Here is a 26,928-nt window from a genome sequence, read left to right as displayed (position 1 = left end):
ATTCGCGATCGCTTGCTGGAGACTCGACAAGCTGAGTCGCAGTTCACAACAACTTTTTTCCTGCCACGTACTTAAAAGCGGTTTCGTCTTGGCGCGGATCTTTGGTCTGAACTGGGCTTTAAGCAGTAACGGGACGTGTCACAGGCACATGTAGGTATCACAAGGGTTACCAGGAGGAAAGGACCTGAATAAAGATTGAAATTCTGTACATAAAAGCCTCACGTGATATAATAAGTCAGTCTATTCTACGCATTAGCTTCCTTAGTCTATTCGGACGGACAGTTACGATAAAAACAGACGTCCTGTTGGGGGATTGTCTTCTGATGCAACGAGGAGTCACCCGGGTTCAGCTGCCAGCGTCTAAACGCCGCGGCGGCTGCTGGAGGGAGTATCGTGTCCTTATGGCTGACCTCCACCCAAACGCTGCAGCCCGTCTGACTCTGAGCACTCTGAGTTATCCTCCGCGGGAGACAAAGTCTTCACTCGCCTCCTTCCGCGCAGGACTCGACACAGGAGGGGAAACGTAAGCAGAGCGGAGCAGCGAGCGGCGATCAGGTCAAGTGGTCCGACCGGTCCGTCGCCTCGTCCAAGTCGTCGTCCTCCGCTCTCATTGGCTCCGCGGCTCCAGAGGAGTGCTGCGACTGGCTGGAGCAGGACAGTCGGGAGGAGCGGCTCTGTGTGTCGTCGTCGTCGTCGTCGCCGTCGTCCGCCATCACCGCCCTCGTCCCTTTCCCCTGCGCCTGCTCCTCCCCTTTCCACGCCTTCCTCCTCCCCCCTTTCCTCTGCTCCTCCATCGTCCACATGCTCTCGTCCTCGTCCTCCTTCCCCTGCACCTCCCTGTCAAAGTCCCGCAGCTCCTCGATCATCTCCTCGATCTCCATCTCCCCGTCCATCTCCTCCTCCACCTCCGATCGGAGCTCGCCCATGCTCTCGGTGCGGTTGGTGTCGTCCGTCTCCTCCTCCTCCCCGAGCGCCCCCCTCAGCCTCTCGGGGGCGTCGCTGGCCTGACTCTCTCCGAACTCCAGGATGGTGGGGAGGTTTCCCTGCTTGGGACAGCGCTTCCTCAGGCTGACCAGGAAGGGCTGCGGCAGCGAGAAGATGTCCACGTTGTTGCCCAGGTCGATCCACGTCACGCTGGGGAAACAGCCGGGATCCTAGAGGGGAGGAAACATCATCTCTTACTTATGACGAACTTATGAAATACAGTAAATATAAAGAAGAAGAAGAAGAAGAAGAAGAAGAAGAAGAAGAAGAAGAAGAAGAAGAAGAAGTGGCAACCGCGTCTCAAACATAACCGCCATTTTGAATCTGTTATCAGACTAATGTGCCGAGTTTTCACAGTTCTTCAGACCAGAGGTGTCAAGTAAGGACGTACAAATACTTTGTTACCTTACTTAAGTAGAAATTTGGGGTATCTGTACTTTCAGATGACTTTTTACTTCTACTTGTTACATTTTCACGCAATTATCTTAACTTTCTACTGTTTGCATTTTTAAAAATAGCCTCGTTACTAAGGTTGGGTACAGAAACCTAGTTCTAAATTTGCAAGATTTTGAAGTTAGCGTCGTATGGACCAGCTCTGACGTTATTGGTCCTGCTCCTGAACAGACTCTGTGTTCAAAATTGACGCAAATAGCGACGCTAATAAGTGCAACAAAGGGTTTGCATGTAAGGGGCACGAGCAGCCTCTCAAAACATCGAAAAGTGCATAAAATATGGAGACGGATAAATGCACCTGGTACCACGGGCTAATGGCTTCAACTCAACAACTTCAACAATGACGCTTTAATATAACATAATAGTTATTATGACACTCCCACTGTGCCTCCGTCCCATGCCCCGTGCTTTAGGGTCCTTGTCCCCCCCTCCAGGCCCGTTTGTACTCACACTACCTGGGCCTCGGAGAATGCTTCTTGCTGCCTATACGTCATCACGCCGTAACACGTCACACGCATTGATGACGTCATGGTGATGCGTGGCTTTGTTTCCAGATCTTTCCGTAGACCTCAGAGTTTTTGTGCGTCTTGTCGACTGTTTTTGAATCTTTTCATCGACCAAATCTGCAGTAAACACTCCACCTCCACATCACACCAACGTGAACCTTTCGACGCCATTGTTGTTAAATGTCCGCGCATGGTCCCTCCTTCTTTTTTCTACGTCCCAACAGGCGCACAGGAAATGACCTCAGAACCGCCGTAGGCCTCGTGCTCGTACACGTGCGCACGCTCGCGCTCGTACACGTGCAAACGTGCTTTACTAAAGCCCACCTCTCCCAAACGGGCCGTGGACGGACAACGTGCCGCTCCTAGACGTGGTACGGTTGCACTCACACTGGTCAAAGGAACCAGACTTTAGCCGTGAAACGTGCTGGGACATGGTACGGTTGGACAGTGTAAGTGCGCCCTAAAGACCCCTGTGGTGCGGCCTAAGCATTTTTTCCCCTCACATTACTTTAACTTTTATACTTTAAGTTGTTTTCGAAACCAGTACTTTACACTTTTACTTGCTTGAGTTGCTCCTTTTACTTCTACAGAAGTCTTTTTAAATCCACATTTCCACTTGAGTAATGAATTTTAATACTTCTGACACCTCTGCTTCAGACTTTCCTGTACGTTCACTGACGATGTGCTGCTACACTGTGCTGCTACACTGACCTTCAGGGCGTCGGTGAGCTCCTTCAGAACCGCCCTGGTCAGCCTGTTGCCGTTCATGGCCAGGGTCTCCAGGTGCGGCAGGGCGGCCAGCGTGGGCAGGAGCAGCAGGAATGCCTCGTCCGTCAGCTCGGTGAAGCCCAGCTCCAGGCTCACCATGACAGACGCGTGGCGCTGCAGGTGCGCGCACAGACGCTCCATGTCCCGAGCCGCTAGGGGGATACCGGACAGATCCAACGCCCCGCTGGACAGAGGGGCGGACAGCACCGCCTTCAAACTGGAGACACAAATATTAGAGCCTGTTTAAACCTGTTTATTAATGCAGAGAGACAAGAGGAGACCTGACACAGTAATATATCCTCCTAAAAATGACATTTTGCTGCTGGTCGGCCGTTTAGAGCCACAAAATGAGGAATATTGTCTTTATTGCCGAGCGTTACGTGAGAAAATATACAGAGAAATAAATGAACGAAAGGATGAGGAAATAAAAAAGTATTTTCACATTTATATGCTAATTTATTTCTGCATTTTTTTAGACATTATATTTATATATATATATATATATATATATTTAATGGATCGATTGATTTAATAACATTAAAACAGAAAAAAATTAAAATAATAAAGAGCAGGTCAAACATTTTCTTTATTAAATGATATATTCGTGATAATTCCACATTTATTTTCTTATTCTTTTACAGATTTAGCATTTTTATGGCACTTCTGTGACTCCATATTAAAAAAACTAACGTTGTGGAATAAAATAAATGGCTAATTATATTTATTTAGAGATTAAAATATATATATTACTTGTTTTTTGTATATAAGTTACTTTGTTTCATATTTTTATTTATTTATTCATTTTCATTTTATGTCATTTAAGTATTTGTATCCCTCCGTGGGACCTCCGTGTATGTGGTCGTTTGTTGACGTCTTTAGATTTAGACTCATTTTAGTCTACTACTATAATAATAATAATAACGTGACACTGTTCTAGGGTCACGGACCTTATGGTCGCCATTCAGCGCCTAGAGTCCCTCCGACCACCGCTGCTGAAAGCTCCTGTCCTCCATCTTTCTTTGGGTCGTTTTTGGGGAGGGGTGGATTCAGTGTGTCTGCAGAGACTGGTAGCATGGATGCTCATGTTTGCTAACAGAAAAGTAGACGTGTGTGTGCGTTATACTCACGGGCCAGCTCTCAGAGAACCTGGATATGATCTTGGGGGCCAAATATAATTACACCGCGGGGCCTGAGTTTGACACCCCGGCACTAGAGAGTGAAATAATATTTTACGTGGTCAGAGAGACTGGGCAGCAGACATGTCAGTCGCATGGTGGTGGTCTTTTACAACAGTTAAAAATGGTCAAAATGCATGAGCGTGATTTTAATTTCATAGAATAATTTCTGTCAGGATCCAGGTTCTGTCAGTCTCTGCTCTCTTCCTTTTGTGTGAGTTTGTCTCCCTTTGTCTGTTTCCCCTGCATGTGTCTTCCCTGTGTGTTTTGATGGTCCAGAGCAGGTAGGTGTGGTTCCACCCCAGCTGTATCCAGTTATGCTGATCGTGTTGTTTGTTATTAATTATTGTTTCTTTGTTCTTTCCCTCCGTAGTCTCCCGAGATCACGTTCACCGGTCCAGATCCCCGACTGTTCGTCTGTTACCCGTTCCCGTTCCCCTCGACTGTCTCGTCCGTGTTGTACTTTTCCCCTGTAACTGGTTCCCTTTGGTCATTATTAAATAACTGTTTATTCCCTTTATTCTGTGTCCTTGGGTCCGGTTCCTTTGTGTTATTTCCCTGCACCGCTCATGACAATTTCATCTATATCCAATGTTACGATAACACTGATAATATATTTAGCTGGAACTGGAAACAAATGCGTTCACCTTATCCATGTGACATCTTGTTGCAAGCCTCTTCCAAGTGTGCATCGCTCTTATCTGGTTTGTTCCCCTTTCACGTCACGTGTTTCTTGTTTCTATTATGCACATTCCTCTCTGTGATGGGATTTGAAGAAGTCTCTCACACAGGCAGTGATCTCAAGAGACCTCAGCATGCCACTGCGGTTTACACTTAGGGCGCACTCACACTGTCCGTCTGTCCCGCGCCCTGTGCTTTAGGGTCCTTGTCCCCCCCTCCAGGCCCGTTTGTACTCACACTACCTGGGCCTCGGAGAATGCTTCTTGCTGCCTATACGTCATCACGCCGTAACACGTCACACGCATTGATGACGTCATGGCGATGCGTGGCTTTGTTTCCAGATCTTTCCGTAGACCTCTGAGTTTTTGTGCGTCTTGTCGACTGTTTTTGAATCTTTTCATCGACCAAATCTACAGTAAACACTCCACCTCCGCATCACACCAACGTGAACCTTTCACCGCCATTGTTTTAAATGTCCGCGCATGGTCCCTCCTTCTTTTTTCTATGTCCCAACAGGCGCACAGGAAATTACCTCAGAACCGCCGTAGGCCTCATGCTCGTACACGTGCGCACGCTCGTGCTCGTACATGTGCAAACGTGCTTTACAAAAGCCCACGTCTCCCAAACGGGCCTTGGACAGCAAGCGTGCCACTCCTAGACGTGGTACGGTTGCACTCACACTGGTCAAAGGAACTAGACTTTACCCGTAAAACCTGTTTGGGCACGGTACGGATGGATAGTGTGAGTGCACCCTTAGATCTTACAGTTTGAATGTGAACAAAACAAATCTCTACAGCACTAAAAGTAAACTTAAAATCATATTTCTGTTAAAGTACAATAAATACCTTTAATAATGTGTCTCAAGCTGCTGCTAAACCTATTCATGCTCCAGTTTTTTGATACGCCGTGTGCTGTTTTTGTTGCTTAGCCAATAAAAAGCTTGCCCCCCCCTGCATCATTGTCACCATCTCTCATCCAACACGTTCCCTGTGGGGGATCTGCACAGCTGTTCTCTGTAACATCAGGGTGTGCTCGCACTTTCAGCAGGAGCAGAAGAAGAACATCAGCATTACACGGACCAAAGCGCTGAGTAAAAACAACCACACTTAGCACCGTGTTAGTCCTGCATTCACTGGTGTTTTGGCCATTTAAAAAAGGATAGTTGTGATTCTTTGAAGTGCTCTTATCAAAGCCACCAGACTCCATTCATAAAAACAGTCATTTTACGTCACAGAGCACAGGAGTTGCTGGTTTACCGCCGCCTCGATCCGTTGCTTTGTTAGTTCCTAACCCTTTAAAACCCCAAAGAGAGACATTCTCATCCATTCGAGCAAATTACATGGACAATATGGACCAGGAGCCCGGTCCATATTCAACAGAAGGATCCAGAGAACAAAGAGTTAGTGAGCGGCTCGCTCCATAGCTGCTCATCTCATCCGTGGAAGCCTCCATGTTGTTTACACTCAACAGTCTCTTCCTGTTTCACTTAAAGCCACCTCAAAACCAACGCTGATTGGTTCGGTCGCTTGTCAGACTTCTCCAAATTTCTCTGCTGCATGTTACCAGACTGATCTGAGAGTAAAGTACAATGGAGCAAGCAGAATAATAATAATAATAATAATAATAATCAGCCTGTGAATGTTCTCATGTCTCCAGGTCGTCGTTGTCCCCAAAGCAACTTCAGTCAAAAGCAACAGGACTTGGTTATTTGTCAGGAAGACGTTTCACCTCTGATCCAAGAGGCTTCATCAGTTCATGTACGCATCTGACCAGGCTGGGACTGGACCAGGACCAGGACCAGGCTGGGACTGGACCAGGCTGGGACTGGTCCAACTAACTGGTGTGAGATCCAGGTATTTAACCTCTCACAAGGCCGATGATGTCACTGGAACCCTTTGTGCCCCAAGTGCCAACGACCGTCGTTAGAGTGACAGTCGTTGGTTTGGACTTTGTTAGTGCTGGTCCTGGTCCTGGTCCTGGTCCAGTAGTTGATGGGAAGTTGGTTTTGGACTTTGTTAGTGCTGGTGCTGGTCCTGGTCCTGGTCCAGTTGAAGTAGGTCTGGACTTGGTTCGTGCTCTATTGAGTCTGAACGACCATCGTTGGAGTCACAGGAGGACATTTGTGAACAGCTGTTCTTTGATAATAATAATCATTAAATTATCAAAATGTGTCCATAAATATCAACGTCAGTGATGTCTGCTAAATGAATAGAAGTGTTACGTACTGTGAGGAGGTACAAACACATCAAACGGCAACATTAACATGGTGCGTCACTTATACACAATAATAAAATATAATAAATTGCTTCTTTCTTCCATTAAAGGTGGAAAGATTTACATGAAATGGCAAGAAAATAAAGGTGTTTTCCACTTATAGTTTGTATTTTTTCCACTAAAAGTCACTTAAGCAAATGCAAAAGTAGAGAAAGAGGATAAAAACAACACCTAGAGGCTGATGAGGCGGCCTCTCACTGTCTGGGTAAGTAGTTTAAAACCACTTCCCACAGAGGCCCTGGAGGTTTGTGCACCAACCCGACTCTACGCAGCCGCCCATGACTCAAAGTGAGCTAATTGGTTAACACAGCCGGTGCAGCGGCGGCGGCGGCGGCGGAGGCCACTGATCTAATCGTGACAGCTCATGTTCTCCTCCCGTCTCATCTGGAAATGTTTCTTTCCCATGCTCCATCACCCCACCCCCCCCCACCCCGAAACTATCTACCACTCTCCGCAGAAAACACTCCACCCTCCTCAGCTTTAGAGCAATAAACAGGACGAGAGGGTCGTGTGCAAAGAAAAAAGCCGATGAAACGCTGAGAGAGCTCATGGTGACGTTGGCTTCGGACCAGAATCCCACGCTCCAGAGGGAGGGAGGGAGAGAGGGAGGGAGAGAGAGAGAGAGAGAGAGAGAGAGAGAGAGAGAGAGAGAGAGAGAGAGAGAGAGAGAGAGAGAAAGAGAGAGAGAGAGAGAGAGAGAGAGAGAGAGAGAGAGACGCTCTGAACTGAGGTCACCCGCCCGTTTGGGACAAAAACATCACACACATATAGTAAAGCCGATGGTGAGAGATTCCACTTAAAGCTGCATTCTCTCTAATGTCCAGCAGGAAGAGACTCCACTTAAAGCTGCATTCTCTCTAATGTCCAGCAGGAGGAGACTCCACTTAAAGCTGCATTCTCTCTAATGTCCAGCAGGAGGAGACTCCACTTAAAGCTGTATTCTCTCTAATGTCCAGCAGGAGGAGACTCCACTTAAAGCTGCATTCTCTCTAATGTCCAGCAGGGGGAGACTCCACTTAAAGCTGCATTCTCTCTAATGTCCAGCAGGAGGAGACTCCACTTAAAGCTGCATTCTCTCTAATGTCCAGCAGGGGGAGACTCCACTTAAAGCTGCATTCTCTCTAATGTCCAGCAGGAGGAGACTCCACTTAAAGCTGCATTCTCTCTAATGTCCAGCAGGCATAAAACAACAGGAGTGCATAAAATCAGATCAGTCAGAGGGTTTGGGGGCGAATAGCTGAATACTTTATGTTATTTCCAATAAATAACTCAGTCCTAGTCCGGTGTGACGCCATTAACTGTCACTTTTTGTCTCCGTCTTGAGCAGAAGGTGGTCGTGGCGTGATGTATTATGACGGAGGGAAAAGAAAACTCTCCAAAATATATATATAACGCTCCCACGCTGACAGTGTGCTGACCTACGTACCTCTAATTATCACACTGGCAGAATTACATCTGGTGAGTCATAAGCTACTCCTCCAGTTATCCCCCAGAAATGTGATCTGTGTTTGACACGGGGACCTCGTTAACAGCCTCCACTTCGTATCACGTCTCTGAAAATGCCACTTTTGTCTCGGCTCTTCCGCGAGGCTTAGCTTGATTTTCACCTCTGGTGCCCCGTCGCTGCGTCTCTCCGTATGATCCGTAAAGCTGCAGCCATATATATATATATATAAATCCAAGCTGTGCATCTGAAACCACCCCCGCGTTTCCCGAAACAGACTCTCAAGGTGAATCCAGGTGAAAGTGACTACGTGTCACTAGCTGCATCGTGAAGTGTATACAAATGTGGGTGTGGGGGACAGATAATACAGGGGATTTAATGTTATACGTTAAAGAATACGGTGCCTGGCTCCATCTTCCCCCTCGCCTGCATGTGTTTCTGTCTCCTCCAGAGATCATTTATCATCCGACACGTCCTCTCTCCTCTCTCCTCTCCTGCGACACACAAGGTGAGAAAACACCTCCTCCTGTGAAACAAGCTAACACAGGTAGCATCGAGGGTGTGAGCGGTTATGTTTGTGTCTGACTGTGTTACTGTTAACCCACGACATACGAGCAGGAGGTTGTCTTTGACGAATACCATTTCGGGTAATCGAACCAGGGGGTTGCCAGCCAGCGCTAACCTGACTCTCGCCAGATGAGTTTGGCTCCTCCTCGCTTCACTCACACATCTGGGGTCGCTCCATGGGGAAAGTGATTTCAGGAGGCTGGGCCTTATCAAAAATCCTTGCATATGATCAACGTGGTACTTCAACCACTCACATCGAAACCAACCCGCTGATGAGAGCGACGCAGGGAAAAGCCGAACCCGATTGGGAGAAGGGCGAGAACATGGTTTCCAGCACCAAAAGCCTTCAGAGACGTTCTCTGGTTCTTTAAAAGAAGAAAGATTCTCTAGATCGGAAACACGGATGAAACAGCAGCATCCATGTTGGCGCCTGCTTCCTCCATGAGAGACGCCATTGTTGTCTGAATCACAACAGTCGCTTCTCAGCTACGTCACAGCTATAAAGCCCCGCCCGGAGGTCCTGATTGGCTCCACCATTTTTCACTGGGCCCGAAATGAAACAATTCATGTTACTAATTCAGCTTCTTCCCCGGAGTTGTTTGTGCGTTGTCGTCTCGCTGGTCTCTGCTGATGGTGGTGGTGCCTGCTGCCGTGGTCCTGCATGACGCTTCCTGCTGCTATTATAATCTATAACCTTAGCTGTGCTTGTTTCTACTATTCTGCTGTATTAATAAGTCATATTCACATTACTATAGATATTATTATAGTTACTGGAAGTGTGTCTGTCTCTGTCTTTGTCTCTCTCTGTCCATCTGTCCGTCTTTTCTCTCTCTCTCTCTCCTTCTCTTCCTCTCTCCGGTGCAGACAGATGTGCGTCCTCCACAGAGCTGGGTCTGTTCGTTCCTGTCTGTTATAGTGAAGGTTTTCAACGCCACCGTACTCTACGGGGGAATTGTTGGGTCTCTGTAAATCATAAATAAGTTATAGAGTGTGGTCTTTACCTACTCTGTAAAGTGTCCTGAGATCACTTTTGTTATGATTCGGCACTGTTAATAACATTGAATTGAATTGAAGTTAATGAATCCATACGGGGGCTACACGGTGGTGTAGCGGTTAGCACTGTCGCCTCACAGCGAGCCCAGGTTCGCCTTCTGTGTGGAGTTTGCATGTTGTCCCCGTGTCTGCGTGGGTTTTCTCCGGGTTCTCCGGTTTCCTCCCACAGTCCAAAGACGTGCAGGTGTTCGGTTCATTGATGACTCTAAATCACCCGTAGGTGTGAATGGTTGTCTGTCTCTGTTCGTCTCTATGTGTCCTGTGATAGACTGGCGTCCTGTCCAGGGTGGACCCCGCCTCACGCCCGATGTCAGCTGGGATCGGCTCCAAAAAATAAAATAAAAGTTAAATAGTCTGTATGTTCAATATCAGTCAACTGCTGCCATTTTAGATAAAGAACAATTAAAGAATAAAAGCTTTATGACACCATTTCTAAATCACCCGTAGCAACGTGTGACACTGAAATGTCTGTGATAGACCAATAATATAAACTGACCAACTTAAATAATATATAATATATATATATATATCAGTGGCGAACCGTGAGCACTACAGCTGGGCCTTCACCTCACCGCCGAGAAGAAAAAAAATCATCGCGGAAAAAAGCAACAGTACAACGAATTAAAAGGGTTTAACAAGTGCAAATTTAATTAACGATGACAAGGATGTAAACAAATAGACCATAACGTCAATAACATTCTCCGCAACAAGAAACATTCTCAACATTAACTTCGGAAAATCTGGAAATATAAAAGGTCACCCAGAATGTCACCCCGTGACGCTGCGGACACAGAGGCTCAGTTCATCACCTTGGACAGCGCTATGAAATCACGGCGCATGACAAGTCATTCACACATAAATTCATTAGCATTATCAATCTACAATACAATTTCAAAAGTTACACAAAGCTTGTAATACAAAGACTATTTTTTAAAGTTGCAATGAAGTGCAAATGCCTCTCCATGCGCAATTACGCATAGCGCAATGAATACCAATGTCAAATAAATTTAAGTCACAATTTTTACTACTATACCTCCTTAATTCTCCACAGGTAAAGGGACAGACAAGTGAACATGAAGAGAATAAAAACCCTCTGAAAAATCCAACCACACACTTATGATACGTTTGATACATTGATTGATTGATTGATTGATTGATTGATTGATCACATACTGAATTCAAGGCAATTTGCGCTGGGACAACCTCCGCAATAAATACAAATTCCCAAATGTCCACTTGGCCAGTAATCTTAATCCCTTGAAATAATAATCAAGGTGTATTATAACAGAGGCCTACCTTAAATAAACACGAAGTCCATTCGTCGGTCTCTCTTTGTGAAGTGGGCGATGGCGGCGTCATAAAGTTTGACCTTTGATTTGAGCTCCAAAAGAAGTCATTTCTCTATGGACATCAGTGCCAAAGCTCCCAGGCGGTCCTGTCCAGTACTGTTCCTAGCGTGCGTCTTGATGCGCTTCAGAGCCGAGAAAGACCGCTCCACGGAGGAGGTGGACACGGGGATGGTCAGCACCAGGCAGGTGAGGTGATACAGCTGCGGCATGCTCTCAGTCAGCTCTTTAAGAGTCAGAAAGTGCAGCAGGTCTGCTGGGCTCCTTGCCTCAAAGTTTGCCATGTTGTACATGACCGTCAGTTCAGTCTTGAGCCTGGGGAGGTCAAAATGCAGCCCGTAGCTTTCCGTGAGGCTCTGGAACTCAGAGATGGGGAAGTTTTCTCTGTGTGAGGTAAACTTCTTGGGGTCCAGAAGGGCAAGGAACATGAGTTTTTCATGATGATGTTGTCCAGGATTTCACTGTGCAGCCGCTGGTACGCTGCGCGCACATCTCCGACTCTCCGTGCCCTGCGCCCGCTGGGAACCCCGACTTCGCGCACAGTGTCCTCATAGATGGAGTCAAATTCAGAATCTTTACTCTCATCATGTCCTCGAAATGCCAGCTCTTGCTTTCCAAGAGATGAGACGTTTCAGGATTTCTCTGTTATGCCTGACCTTGTTGTTGTGGGCCGTTGTATGATTCCAGCGCTGCTCATCTAGCTGAAGATCAATTCTTGTGTCCCCAAAAGTTTTCAAATTGAACATCGCTTGCAGGTGTGCCGCAGAATCTTGATGTCGATGGGCTGACTTTGTCAGATTTGTAAGGCTGACAAATCCGCCGCTGACCCAGGTGGATGACTTGTCCGTTGTAAAAAGTAAACAACTCCAGCAGTACAGCCTGTTTGTTTCCTTACAACCAGTCATCCATGGATACCGCTGATAATTTTCGGTCTTGAAATGCCTTTCCACTTTCTTAACCTTTTCTTTTAATTCCAGCTCTGGAGTTGGTCTTCCGTTTTTTATTATTTCAAGTTTTTCTGTGAAGGCCCGCCTTGAAAAAGGCGATGCTATCAAGCTAGCCACAACGTCACTCTCGTCTTCCGCCATTTAAATCAACCGCTCTCACCACTCTGCATAGATTCGCTGCTTGGACTTCATGAAGGCCTTCGATCTTTTGTTTAATTCCCGCCCTCTTGAAATCAAACCGTGATTGGTCGATTCGCCCGTCACTCACCACACCAAAACATATAGCTTGGCCTTCCCCGGGATTCGTGAAGTCCTAACCAATGAATGAGCCAGCTAACCTGGCCTTAATAGAGACAGACGATTAGGATTGGATAACAGGTTTTCAGGACATGAACTTGACAGAAAGCTTAATTTTAGAACAAAGATGAAAGAAAATGTATTAATATATTGTATTAAATTGAATGCGATAGAAATGAAAAAAAATATATATTTTTTTTATTGAATACTTCATTATTATTATTATTATTGAATTTATTATTATTTCTTATTTATTTAGGCCTTCTCTGAAGGCGTAGAAGGCCCTGAAGGTTCCCCACTGATATATATATATATATATATATATATATATATATACATATATAAATATATCTAATCCGCTCTCATCTACAAAACAAACCTCTGTTCAGAAAAGTGATAATTCTTTTGCATTAATGCAGAAAAGTCACATAAAGCGTATTGTGGCGCAGCAGAGAAATTCAAATGTGACCTTTGTGTCCGCGTGCGTCCGTGATGCAGAGCTGCGCGGTGACGCTCTGACACGCGTCTGCTCTGAATGCAGAGGCACGGCTCAATATTCACCCATGAGGACGTTTGACTCGTGGAGAAGCAGGACTGATGCTTCTCCGTCTGCAGCCTCCTCCACGCGACACAACACCGCCGTTTGTACCCACCCCCAGAGTGACCCGTGTCCACTCCCCGGGGGGTCCCGTGACCCCTCGTAGCCCCGTGTGAATGAGGGTTTTACCCGCGGAGCCGCGCTGCTGCACCGACGCGGATAAAGACGCTCTGTGCAGAGTTAACCCTCGATTGTTCCCAGAGTGTTCTGTGGATGAACAGATGAACAGAGTGTTTCTCTCATCATTGGGCTGAAGATGAAGTCACCGACGGGGTCAGAGATTCTTCTCTCTCACATTAACGTTTGCAGGGTTTCTCCGCATTTTCAATTTTAAAGGAAATTTGCTTTTCCACACGTCTTTGAGGATTTTTCAGTCAATATTAAACATGTAAATACCAATTTTTAGACGCTTATTATGTAAATAAATGGTTTTAAGTTCATATAAATGAATGAACTCAAGACTTAGAGACGTAAACTTAACTTTATTGATCCTTTAGCATGAACTCCTGCAAGGAAATTGAGTTTCCAGCAGCTTAAAAAACACAAGGGAGGTATAAAAAATACAGTATAGGATAAGCAATAAACACACTCACTCTCACTGTGCGTCCGTCCCGTGCCCCGTGCTTTAGGGTCCTTGTCCCCCCCTCCAGGCCCGTTTGTACTCACACTACCTGGGCCTCGGAGAATGCTTCTTGCTGCCTATACGTCATCACGCCGTAACACGTCACACGCATTGATGACGTCATGGCGATGCGTGGCTTTGTTTCCAGATCTTTCCGTAGACCTCTGAGTTTTTGTGCGTCTTGTCGACTGTTTTTGAATCTTTTCATCGACCAAATCTGCAGTAAACACTCCACCTCCGCATCACACCAACGTGAACCTTTCGCCGCCACTGTTTTAAATGTCCGCGCATGGTCCCTCCTTCTTTTTTCTATGTCCCAACAGGCGCACAGGAAATGACCTCAGAACCGATGTAGGCCTCGTGCTCGTACACGTGCGCACGCTCGTGCTCGTACATGTGCAAACGTGCTTTACAAAAGCCCACCTCTCCCAAACGGGCCTTGGGGGGCAACCGTACTGTGCCTAGGAGCAGTACGGTTGCAACGGTTGCACTCACACTGGTCAAACGAACTAGACTTTAGACGTGAAACGTGCTCGGGCACGGTAGGGATGGACAGTGTGAGTGCGCCCTGAGTTAAACAAATAGGAGTTTTTGTCTGTTTTTTATGTAATTTAATGTGTTTTTAACTGTTTTGTATGTAATTTATTGTGTTTTTGTCTGTTTTATAAGTAATTTAATGTGTTTTTGTCTGCTTTATATGTAATTTATTGTGTTTTCGTCTGTTTTGTATGTAATTTATTGTATTTTTCCAAGTCCCCCATCATTTTTCTCAGTCCTCAGAGCAGTAACGCTCCCGCCCCGACTCATTTTGAACGCTGCGAGCACCTCGGCTGCTCAAATCCAAAGCCTGTTTGTGCAGAGGATTCAAGTGAAGCGGGACTGAACAACCATGATAAAACAGCCCTACTCGCTCTGTGGAGGCCGGCCCAGAGGGGAGAAAAAGGTCTCGCACTGAAGAAAGCAGCCAGGCGAACATATCAAACACAACAGGACACAAATCTACTGGGAGATGATAAGACATACGGAGGGATTTACAACGGCGACAACAACACGGGAGAAAAGAGGGTCAAAGAGGAAGCAGGAGCTTTTCTTATCCCCACTCAAACAGAGAAAAACGAGATATTTGCAACACCTTCACTTCACTGCTTCAACAGATAATAATAAAAGCAAGAAACGCCGTCTACCCTCACAGCCTTCTCCAGAAGACAGGCATTGATTCGCTGTGGCCGCTCCTACGAGCCGGAGATCGGGTAAGAAACGAGCAACGCCACATTTCCAATAATTGCTTTTTCACCTGACTCTCTGTCTGACAGGCTCGAATAACGCAGGTGCTCGATGTGTTGCTGAAAAGTGGCTTTGGGAAATCAGACGTGTGCTGAGTATTTAGGTACAAACGATAAACCCTCACCACCATCAGCAATTAGGGTGCAAAGCAAGTTATTAAGGGCGCGCTCCCACTGTGCCTCCGTCCCGTGCCCCGTGCTTTAGGGTCCTTGTCCCCCCCTCCAGCCCCGTTTGTACTCACACTACCTGGGCCTCGGAGAATGCTTCTTGCTGCCTATACGTCATCACGCCGTAACACGTCACACGCATTGATGACGTCATGGCGACGCTTCGCTTTGTTTACAAATCTTTCGGAAGACAGAACAACAGGGTATTATTAGTTATCATTTGTGTGTGTGTGTGTGTGTGTGTGTGTGTGTGTGTGTGTGTGTGTGTGTGTGTGTGTGTGTGTGTGTGTGTGTGTGTGTGTGTGTGTGTGTGTGTGGGCAGGCGGGGAAGAGTGTCCTGAGTTTCTATGACAAACAATGTTGTGGTCAAACCTCAGCGAGACCTCGTTATTTCTCTCCCAACACGGTGAAAATAAACGAGCCTTGTGAAAGAGGCGAGACCCGGAGAAGGCGGACGGCAAACGCTGGACAGACGAGGCAGTTAGATACTCGTTGGCTGCCGTCTCCGGCTCCTTCGTTTACTTTAAAAACAGTGTGTTTAAAATGTGTTTATTCATTCATTACTTTTTTTAAATTAATTATTTATTTTGAATATTTTTCAAATGCATTTATTTATTAATTATTTTATTCATTAATTTTGACATTTTTATTTATTTATTGCATTACTTATTTATTTGAATATTTTTTTAAATGTATTAATTCACTTTTAAATGTATTTATTTATTCATTAATCTTTAATATTTTTTACATTTTTATTAAATTAAATGAATATATTTTAAAATGTATTTATTCACTTCCAAATGTATTTATTTATTAATTTATGTATTCATTAATTTGTATTTATTATTCCATTTTTATTTAACCTTTATTTAACTTATTTATTTATTAATTTGTTCATTTAACTGCACATTTATTTTGACATTTCTGGAGAAAAAGCTCTCGTCCTCGTGCTCATGAACGAGCTGACACTGTGTCCCTCACAGGTTTCTCCGCAGGCTCTCAGACCCGCGGGCTCTCAGACCCTCAGACTCTCAGACCCTCAGACTCTCAGACCCTCAGACCCTCAAACTCTCAGACCCACGGACTCTCAGACCCACAGGCTCTTAGACCCTCAGACTCTCAGACTCTCAGACCCACGGCCTCTCAGACCCACGGACTCTCAGACCCACGGGCTCGCAGAGAGGACTTGTTGAGCAGCACAAGAAAGGAGCTGTTGTTCAGCCGCGTTAATCCGCCTTTGTTTCCATGAGTCACAGCTGCTCTCGTTGAATAGACAATAAGAAACAGCAGAGCGGTGGATTTACATATTATAAATACTCCGTCTCAGAAGCAATGATGTCTTCCACACACAGAAACCGACTGATACCAAACAGACAGAAGTATTTAGCTATTTATTTTATTTTAAATAATCAGTAATTGACTGATTCTGAACATACTATTTATCTAGTTTTTGTTTTATTTAATTCTTATTTAAAATATTTAACAACTGACTGATACGCATCTCATCTTCAGCCTCTTATCCGGGGTCGGGTCGCGGGGGCAGCAGCTTTAGCAGGGGACCCCAAACTTCCCTTTCCCGGGCCACATTAACCAGCTCTAACTGGGGGATCCTGAGGCGTTCCCAGGCCAGTGTGGAGATCTAATCTCTCCACCTGGTCCTGGGTCTTCCCCGAGGCCTCCTCCCAGCTGGACGTGCCTGGAACACCTCCCTAGGGAGGCGCCCAGGGTTCATCCTTACTAGATGATCCTGAACCACCTCAACTGGCTCCTTTCAACGCAAAGGAGCAGCGGCTCTACTCTGAGTTCCTCACGGATGCTTAACTTCTCCCCCTCTCTCTAAGGGAGACTCCAGCCCCCTCCTGAGGAAACACATTTCGGCCGCTTGTACCCACCACCTGGTTCTTTGGGTCCTGACCCAGCTTTCATGACCACAGGTGAGGGTAGGAACCAGGACTGAGCGGTAGATCCAGAGCTTTGTCTTCCTCAGCTCTCTTTTCGTCACAACGGTGCGGTAGAGCGACTGCAGCTCCGCCCCCGCTGCTCCGATTCTCCGGCCAAACTCACGCTCCATCGTCCCCTCACTCGTGAACAAGATCCCGAGGTACTTGAACTCCTTCACTTGGGGTAAGGACTCATTCCCTACCTGGAGTAAGCAATCCACCGGTTTCCTGCTGCTAGCCATGGCCTCAGATTTAGAGGTGCTGATCCTCATCCCAGCCGTTTCACACTCGGCTGAGAACTGATCCAGTGAGTGCTGAAGGTCACTGACCGACGATGATCAGGAACACGTCATCCGCACAAAGCAGAGACGAGATCCTCAGCCCACCGAACTGCAGCTCCTCCCCACCACGACTACGCATCGATATCCAGGCCAACCCCTCCCATCCTCCCAATCATGCCTCTCCAGCCCCATGCAGGACTCCATTCAGGGTCTCCAAGAAGGCCGAATACTCTGAACTGCTGTTTGGTGCATACACACAAACAACAGCCGGAGTTTTCCCCCCTACCACCCGCAGGCGTAAGGAGGCGACCCTCTCGTCCACCGGGGTGAACTCCACACCCGCCCGGCGCCTCACACCCTGGGCAACTCCAGAGAAGAATAGGGTCCAACCCCTATCCAGGAGTACGGTTCCAGACTGTGTGTGGGGGTAAGCCCCACCAGATCTAACTGGTAGCGCTCCACCTCCAACACAAGCTCCGACTCCTTCCCCGACAGAGAGGTGACGCGCCACGTCCCCAGAGCCTCGGCTGCCCGTGTCTGGTTCGTCGAGGCCCCTCACCTTCACTGCCACCCATGCAGCAGCGCACCCGACCCCAGCAGTTCCTCCTGCGAGCGGCGGGCCCAGAGGATGGAAAGGACGGAGGTGCCACGTCACTTTTTCGGGCTGCGCCGATCGTGGTTAAGATCCAATCGTGGTTAAGATCGTGGTTAAGATCGTGGTTAAGATTGTGGTTAAGATGATGGCTAAGATCGTGGTTAAGATCGTGGCTAAGATCGTGGTTAAGATCGTGGTTAAGATCGTGGTTAAGATCGTCGTTAGTTCATTGGTTAAGATCGTGGCTAAGATTGTGGTTAAGATCGTGGTTAAGATCGTGGCTAAGATCGTGGCTAAGATCGTGGTTAAGATTGTGGCTAAGATCGTGGTTAAGATCGTGGCTAAGATCGTGGTTAAGATTGTGGCTAAGATCGTGGTTAAGATTGTGGCTAAGATCGTGGTTAAGATGGTGGCTAAGATCGTGGTTAAGATCGTGGTTAAGATCGTGGTTTAGATCGTGGTTAAGATCGTGGCTAAGATCGTGGTTAAGATGGTGGCTAAGATCGTGGTTAAGATCGTGGTTAAGATCGTGGCTAAAATCGTGGTTAAGATCGTGGTTTAGACAGCGGTAGACCAGTAACTCCCGTCTTCTCAGATCCATTTTCTGCCAGTAGATGATGTTTATTTACAATTCCTCAACAGTTTTTCATCTACACTGAAACATTTTTCACATAATTTCTCTGAGACTCTGAGTAAACGGGGCCGTCTCTCCTCTGCCTAATCACTCTGACTGGAGTTCACGGCGGCCTGAAGTGCCGACAGCGGCGCCGCGTTGATTAAATCTCCTCCAGCGGTCCAGAATTACTTAAGATAATTACCAAACTCATTTCCATCTCCTGTATTCATTCCATAATGGGTGAGACGCTGCTTCCACAGCATTTCTTTAAAGCGAGCCACCTTCATCATGTGTGTTAGCAGAGAAGGCGCTGACACACACCCAAACACACTCAGCAGGGATCCGATCGTACGGGCCGCTCCGAACTGTTATTGTTCTCCCTCCACACTTCGTTATTCTGTCTGCAAACTGTTTCATGGAGGAGCTGACACCTGGTGTTCACGCTGACAGCTGAGGAGGAGAGATTTTCATTTCCTACTGATCCTCCTCTTTCACACAGCAGCGGGGATCCTCTCTCCAACGCCACAATGTCATTCTCTACCATCTGCTCCCCCCCAGGATGCGTTTTTATAGGTTTCAGGTTTCAGGTTTACAGCGAAGACACGTCAAGGGAGAAGAAAGTCCCTTTGGAATCAAACTTAATGTGGTGATTTAGATGCAAATGTGTTTATCCTCTTGTTGGTACAGATGAGGCGGATCATGGTTGATATATTCAAAAGATGCTTTTTTTTTAATAAACAGAAGTGCGCGCATCCACCATGACGTCATCCATTGGTCTGTAAACATGGATGGATTACTGAACGGGCACAGGCCCAGGGGCCCATAAGGTCAAGGGCCCTGAAAGAAACCCCAAAATGATCATAAAGCGACTGAAAATTACCACAAAGAGACCAAAAAATTAATATAGGGATGCAATACAACCACAAAAAGATGCAAAATGACTAAAAATAGATGCAAAACCACCACAAAAAGATGCAAAATGACTAAAAATAGATGCAAAATCACCACAAAAAGATGCAAAATGACCAAAAATAGATGCAGAACCACAAACAAAAAGATGCAAAATGAGTAAAAATAGATGCAAAACCACCACAAAAAGATGCAAAATGAGTAAAAATAGATGCAAAACCACCACAAAATGACGCAAAATGACTAAAAATAGATGCAAAACCACCACAAAAAGATGCAAAATGACTAAAGATAGATGCAAAACCATCACAAAAGATGCAAAATGAGTAAAAATAGATGCAGAACCACAAACAAAAAGATGCAAAATGACTAAAAATAGATGCAAAACCACCACAAAAAGATGCAAAATGACTAAAGATAGATGCAAAACCATCACAAAAGATGCAAAATGACTAAAAATAGATGCAGAACCACAAACAAAAAGATGCAAAATGACTAAAAATAGATGCAAAACCACCACAAAAAGATGCAAAATGACTAAAAATAGATGCAAAACCCCCACAAAAAGATGCAAAATGACTAAAAATAGATGCAAAACTACCACAAAAAGATGCAAAATGACTAAAAATAGATGCAAAACCACCACAAAAACATGCAAAATGACAGAGCGGGGGGCCTCTTGCATGTCTGTGCCCAGGGCTCCGTTGGCTCAGAATACGTCCCTGCGGGATTCGTTACGGTGAGCGATTGGTGCTGAAAGCCAAACTAAATGGTACCAAATAGAAATACGACCTGGGGGATGATGTGTGCGTAAAGACGGGGACTGTGTCTGGAAACTGCGTCCATGAGAGGGTGAGGAAAGACGTGAGACATGAGTGGATTGTACCCGTTGGCACCCAAAGGGGCAGCGGATGACGGCACGGCGGTGACTCACCCGGACGTTAACACGAGCTCGACGACACGGTGACACACGGAGACACTCACCAGGCCTGAGGTTTCCTCTTCAGCAGGCCCTGTCTCCTCCACTGGGAGTGCGGGCTGAGGTGGTAGGTCAGCTGACGGCACACCTTCTCCATCGCCCCGAGAGAGTCGCCCTCCTGTGGGACGCACGGACACACAGACGCACAGACCGTCAGCTCAATCACAGAGGGTCGTCAGGGGAAGAGAAGAAGCACTCACCGTCCTGTTTTCACACTGTTTTTAGTCATTTTGTCATGTTTTTGTGGTGTTTTGCGTCTGTTTTTAGTAATTTTGTCACATTTTGTGGTGTTTTGCGTCTGTTTTTAGTAATTTTGTCACGTTTTTGTGGTGTTTTGCGTCTGTTTTTAGTAATTTTGTCACGTTTTTGTTGTGTTTTCATCTGTTTTTAGTAATTTTGTCACGTTTTTATGGTGTTTTGTGTCTGTTTTTAGTAATTTTGTCACGTTTTTGTTGTGTTTTCATCTGTTTTTAGTAATTTTGTCACGTTTTTATGGTGTTTTGTGTCTGTTTTTAGTAATTTTGTTACGTTTTTGTTGTGTTTTCATTTGTTTTTAGTAATTTTGTCACGTTTTTGTGGTGTTTTGCGTCTGTTTTTGGTCGTTTCATCACTTTTTTGTGGTGTTTTCATCTGTTTTTAGTAATTTTGTCACGTATTTGTGGTGTTTTCATCTTTCTTTACTTAAAAAAAAAAAAAGACTGCAAATGTGTTCCCATCTCTCCAGATTTGTAACGTTGAACCTTGTCAGTGCAGGTCCTTGTTCTTGTCGGGCCAGATTTGGCCCACGGGCCTGAGTTTGACACCCATGGTCTGGCCAAAATTTGGTCTAGTCTGAATTTGTCGTTCTAGTCCAGCCTCTTTAAGTTCACGCACATGCTAACGGCAGACAAATCTGTAATATTGGTTGCTTGCGTTGTTCATTTCTCCCTAATTTACAGGCCTGAGTTTGACACGCCTGGGCTAAAGGTTGAATGTGTAGAATCTTTATTAAAAGCTATATTTTAAATTTTTTTTTTTATTTAAATAATACACTCACGGGGCGTTTTGAAGGGTACAGAATGAAAGTATTGCTTTTCCGTAAAAAAAATATATTTAGTCTGAATTAATAATGACTTTCTGTCCCGTTTTGTTTCCATGGTAGCAGCCATTAGTGTTGGACGTTGCTGGTTGCCAGGGTTGTCTGTTGTTGGGTGCAGCTACTGTAGGCTGGGTGAAATGGTAATTCGTCCCAGCAGCTGAGTGAGCGGAGACGGGAAACACCAGCCCTCTTTGACATTATTGTTTCTGAAGCTAACAAAAGCAAACTGGCTGAATTTGGTAGCAACTGTTCAACCTGACAGTTTAAGTGTGCGTTAACGGGGTAAAGGTGAAATTACCACTCATGAAAAGTGACTTATCAATTAAAACTTGACATGAAATGAAAGTGTTACTGTAAAAAAAGAAAAAGACGCTTTTGAAAAGGGTATTTTGAAAGAAAAATAGCATATGAAAAGACTTCTGTGGGGATATAAATATGAAATTAAGACACCTTAATTCCAAATTTACATGATTAATAACGCACAGATTGTCTATAAATATACCACGCATCAATCCTCCGTAACATCCCCGTGATGATTCAGGAAATGTGACACTAGAAACGCATGTTTGACTGATTTAAAAGCATAAATAAGTGACGTACATGACCTTTGTACACATGTATGTTCATGTGAAAGGAGATTTAAACGCTGTCAGTGTAAAGGCCTCACAGTAAACGGAGTTAGAGTGAAAGAGAGCGGGACGTGTTCACGCCGTACGCGGCGTTACGACGGAATAAGACGGAGCAGTGAAGCGTTACAGCAGCAGCAGCAGCAGACAGGAGAGAGACACGCGGGGGGATATCATTAGAGGGTTTGAGCACCACTGGAGCAAGGAATTAACACGCAGTCTGTCTACGCACAGGTTTGGATTTGACAGGACGCGCGCGCGCACACACACACACACACACACACACACACACAGACTGAGTGAAGCGGTGAAATCCAACACTTCACGCTGCGTTGATTGGCCGTGTCCATAATCACTGCCTCTTTACCCGGTGAGCTACATTACATTCACTTGGTTCCATTAAGTGTCTGAACGGTATGTTTATGTTTAATGTCGTGCACTTAAACGTGATTAAATGAGACATTATGTTCCTTTTTCAGGTTGATTTTTATTTTGTGTTCCTAGTAGAACGTGTACGTTTCGCTCTGATGCTTTAAAAAAACACCTGTATTCAAACTGTGTCTGAGGGGCTCTGTTTGGTCGCCTGTGTCTTAATTGTCTGTTAAGTATCTATCACAGAGCGAGTTAAAACAACGGTGATCGATCACATGATCCACTAATGAAAGCGCCTGTTTTTGCTGCTTTGCTGAGAAATACGATCTGAGTGTCTGCGGAGACTTTCCCGCGCTAAAATCAAATGTTCTGCACAGTTAGAGACGCTTTTTACGTCGTTCCCCTTCTCTCCTCGAACCTCCTGTCAGTGAGGAGCATGTGAAGGCATCACGCCGCATCTACTGACGTCACACAGTCGACACTGTTCGGTTTCCAAAGGAACTCTGGGAGATGAAGTCCCATCTAACCGCCAAAGAGGCTGCTAGAAACAACGTATCTCACTTCTTACGGATTAAAACTTTAAAGCTACAGTCAGTAAGGGCGCACTCCCACTGTGCGTCCGTCCCGTGCCCCCTGCTTTAGGGTACTTGTCCCCCCCTCCAGGCCCGTTTGTACTCACACTACCTGGGCCTCGGAGAATGCTTCTTGCTGCCTATACGTCATCACGCCGTAACACGTCACACGCATTGATGACGTCATGGCGATGCGTGGCTTTGTTTCCAGATCTTTCCGTAGACCTCAGAGTTTTTGTGCGTCTTGTCGACTGTTTTTGAATCTTTTCATTGACCAAATCTGCAGTAAACACTCCACCTCCGCATCACACCAACGTGAACCTTTCACCGCCATTGTTTTAAATGTCCGCGCATGGTCCCTCCTTCTTTTTTCTACGTCCCAACAGGCGCACAGGAAATGACCTCAGAGCCGCCGTAGGCCTTGTGCTCGTACACGTGCGCACGCTCGTGCTCGTACATGTGCAAACGTGCTTTACAAAAGCCCACCTCTCCCAAACGGGCCGTGGACGGCAAGTGTGCCGCTCCTAGACGCGGTACGGTTGCACTCACACTGGTCAAAGGAACCAGACTTTAGTCTAGGAACGTGTTTGGAGACGGTACGGATGGACAGTGTGAGTGCGCACTAAGTCTGGCAGATCGAGTTCACTCAGTCAAACTTTGAACGTTTACAACTTTCACGCCCCTCCCCCTCTACCACCGAGCTCCTACGCTAGCTCCCATCGAGTGCTCTTCAGTGCGCGTGCACCAGATTCCTGTGAACGTCTCTTCTCTTGTCGATAAACAGCATGGAGTGCACGCTACACAGAGGTAGGCTGGCTAACTCACTCACAGAAAGCATCTGCTAATGTCATTTAGCATATGCCTAGCTTGAGGTGAGTGCCTGTGATATTGTGATGTTCAGTGAATATGATCAACAAATTCTTGCAAACTGCATCTTTAACTAAAGTAAACACCCATAGATTTATATATTTTGTATATTCAATATTATTTGAAGCTCTGGCCACATTTAAAATGAACATCCGACACATGTAACACACACACACACACACACATTCGTCTCTCTCTCTGCTGATCATGGTCCTGCATGACGCTTCCTGCTGCTTTTAACACTATTACTCTATCATTAGTTTTATAAATTATAAATTTGTAGTCTTTATAAATATATGAAAAGTGTCCTGAGATAACTTTTGTTATGATTTGGCACTTTAAATAAAATAAAATCAAATTGAATTGAATGATAGGACGACATTTAAACATGAAATGGAAAACGTTGTATCCGCGCTTTCCCACCATGACACGGTTCTCCTCGCCACTTCACATGACTGATATCTAAATTACAGGGATGTGAAAACTACGTTTGTCGGTTGTGACGCGAAAATGATCATGAATCATAAACGTCTGACGTCTCAGTTTACTCCTCGACGCGGTGAACCCTTCAGGGAATTCATCACGCGGGGAACAGCGGACGAGGAAGCAATTTCAGACAATAGCTGCCGTAATAACAACCCTCAACTGTACCATAACTGTGTGTGTGTGTGTGTGTGTGTGTGTGTGTGTGAGTGTGTGTCTGTGGGTGTGTGTGTGTGAGTGTAAGAGAGACAGAGAGATGCATTTATTCAGGTGGTGAGTCAGGTTTGCAGGTCCCCAGTATCCAGTCTAAAACAGATGGCCACATCAACAAAGACATTCAAACTGAGGTACCACACTGTTATTCAGGTCAGCGTGTGTGTGTGTGTGTGTGTGTGTGTGTGTGTGTGTGTGTGTGTGTGAGTGAGGCAGAGAGATGCACATTGAGATGCATTTATTCAGGTGGCGAGTCAGGTTTGCAGGTCCCCAGTATCCATCAACGTAGACATTCAAACTGAGGTACCACACTGTTGTTCATGTCAGCGCGCGCGTGTGTGTGTGTGTGTGTGTGTGTGTGTGTGATTGTGTGTGTTTTCTGCTTGGTAAAACACTGAGGGGCAGAAGTTGGATGGTAAAGCAGCAAAACAGCATTTTGAGAAAGTGAAATAAATTGATACCCGGAGGGAAGCTGCCAACGGAAATTTCTCATTTTTCAAATTAAATGAAGCGACAACGACGAACGAGAGGAGACAAACTGTGAAGATGTTCTTGTAAATGTGTCTTGTGCGGTCAGACGAAGGAACAAAATAAAAGTTGAGGACGCGTCGTATTTACTGTTTAAATTCACAGTTTGAAATTCACAGAGAAGCAACTCATCTTCATAATTCTCACTTATCTTCTCAGTCCTCGGCTCAGCTGCTCCGCTAACTGTAACTTCATCTCATCTCATCTCATCTTCAACCTCTTATCTGGGGTCGGGTCGCGGGGACAGCCGCTTTAGCAGGCAATTGATGACCGTGTTCCCTTTCCGTGATGCTTTACTTGTGTTAATCGTTTCTTTGTCTCTTTTGTTTTAGGGCGCACTCACACTGTCCTTCTGTCCCGGGCCAAAACCGTTTTTTCAGCTAAAGCCTAATACCTTTAAGCAGTGTGAGTGCCCCCGCTCCGCGTACAACTGCGGACAGCGGGCCGTGAAAGAGGTGGGCTTTAGCAGAGCCATTTGCACATGTACGAGCACGAGCATGCGCACGTGTACGAGCACGAGCACGAGGCCTACGGTGGTTCTGAGGTCATTTATGTGCGCCTGTTGGGACATAGAAAAAAGAAGGAGGGACCATGCGCGGACATTTAAAACAATGGCGGTGAAAGGTTCACGTTGGTGTGATGCGGAGGTGGAGTGTTTACTGCAGATTTGGTCGATGAAAAGATTCAAAAACAGTCGACAAGACGCACAAAAACTCTGAGGTCTACAGAAAGATCTGGAAACAAAGCCACGCATCGCCATGACGTCATCAATGCGTGTGACATGTTACGGCGTGATGACGTATAGGCAGCAAGAAGCATTCTCCGAGGCCCAGGTAGTGTGAGTACAAACGGGCCTGGAGGGGGGGACAAGGACCCTAAAGCCCGGGTCGCGGTGCGGAAGGACAGTGTGAGTGCACCCTTAGTTTCCCGAGTTCTCGTTTTCCATCATCCGTTCGTGGTTCGTCTCCGGATCCCCTCGCGTGGTTTTCCCCTTCGTCTCCACCCGGACCCCGTTCCTGTTTTCCCGTTCCCTGGATTTTGTTTGTTTCTGGTTTTCGTCGATTCAATATCTGTTTAAATCTTACTCATTGTCCGTGTCTGCATTTGGGTCCTGCTCCTTGGAGTTATTCCCTGCACCGTTTATGACGTTTATGGGTCTTCCGGTTCCGGGTCGCTGCTCGTGTGGTCGACCGGTCGGAGCACTGAGCAACCTTTAGCGTTATTAAGCATTTATGACGTTGTTTTATACTTGTTTTATGTATATATTTGTTACTTTTTAGTATATTTTTTCCCTGAATTGCCCCCCGGGGACAAATAAAGTTTTTTGAATTGAATTGAATTGAATTGACATTTTCCGAGTATCTATTTTTTTGACAACCCTAGTACGGAGGAGCGTGTTCACGTCCTGAAGTACGAAGACAAACCACAAACCTTTGACTCATCTTAACCAAGTCATCTTGATGCCCAACCCTAACCCTCTGTGGGTCCACTTCTGGTCGCCGTTTCATGGCATCACGCAGAACGTCATATTGTAAAACACACGATGAGAACACGCAGCTGTGTTTACCCGTCTGAGCTGAGAGGTATTGATGTGTTTTGCACAGACGCCGTTGCTAATGTACAGCAAGAGACGTCTCATCATGTCAGTTAAGCTTCATAAATTGAATTGCGTTGAAGTGAATGACGGAGAGCTCGGGTCGATG

General features: G+C 45.9%; 1 protein-coding gene across 1 annotated transcript in view; it reads right to left on the bottom strand.

Annotated features, from left to right (window-relative positions):
- Positions 1-551: 551 nt before the first annotated feature.
- The window catches only part of lrrc75a (leucine rich repeat containing 75A), a gene marked incomplete at its 3' end in the record, with an annotated part of 57,914 nt that continues 31,537 nt past the window's right edge, over positions 552-26,928 (bottom strand). Inside the window, exons 3-5 of the mRNA XM_083913617.1 lie at positions 20,492-20,604; positions 2,655-2,928; positions 552-1,154 (exon numbers count right to left, since the gene is read on the bottom strand). Of these exons, the coding sequence (XP_083769743.1) occupies positions 552-1,154; positions 2,655-2,928; positions 20,492-20,604 (990 nt within the window). The remainder of the gene's footprint in view (positions 1,155-2,654; positions 2,929-20,491; positions 20,605-26,928) is intronic.

The sequence above is a fragment of the Echiichthys vipera genome (genome assembly GCF_963691815.1).
Source record: "Echiichthys vipera genome assembly, chromosome: 5".
Taxonomy (NCBI): domain Eukaryota; kingdom Metazoa; phylum Chordata; class Actinopteri; order Perciformes; family Trachinidae; genus Echiichthys; species Echiichthys vipera.
Note: the sequence above shows the minus strand (reverse complement) of the source record. Positions and strands in the feature narration are given on the sequence as shown.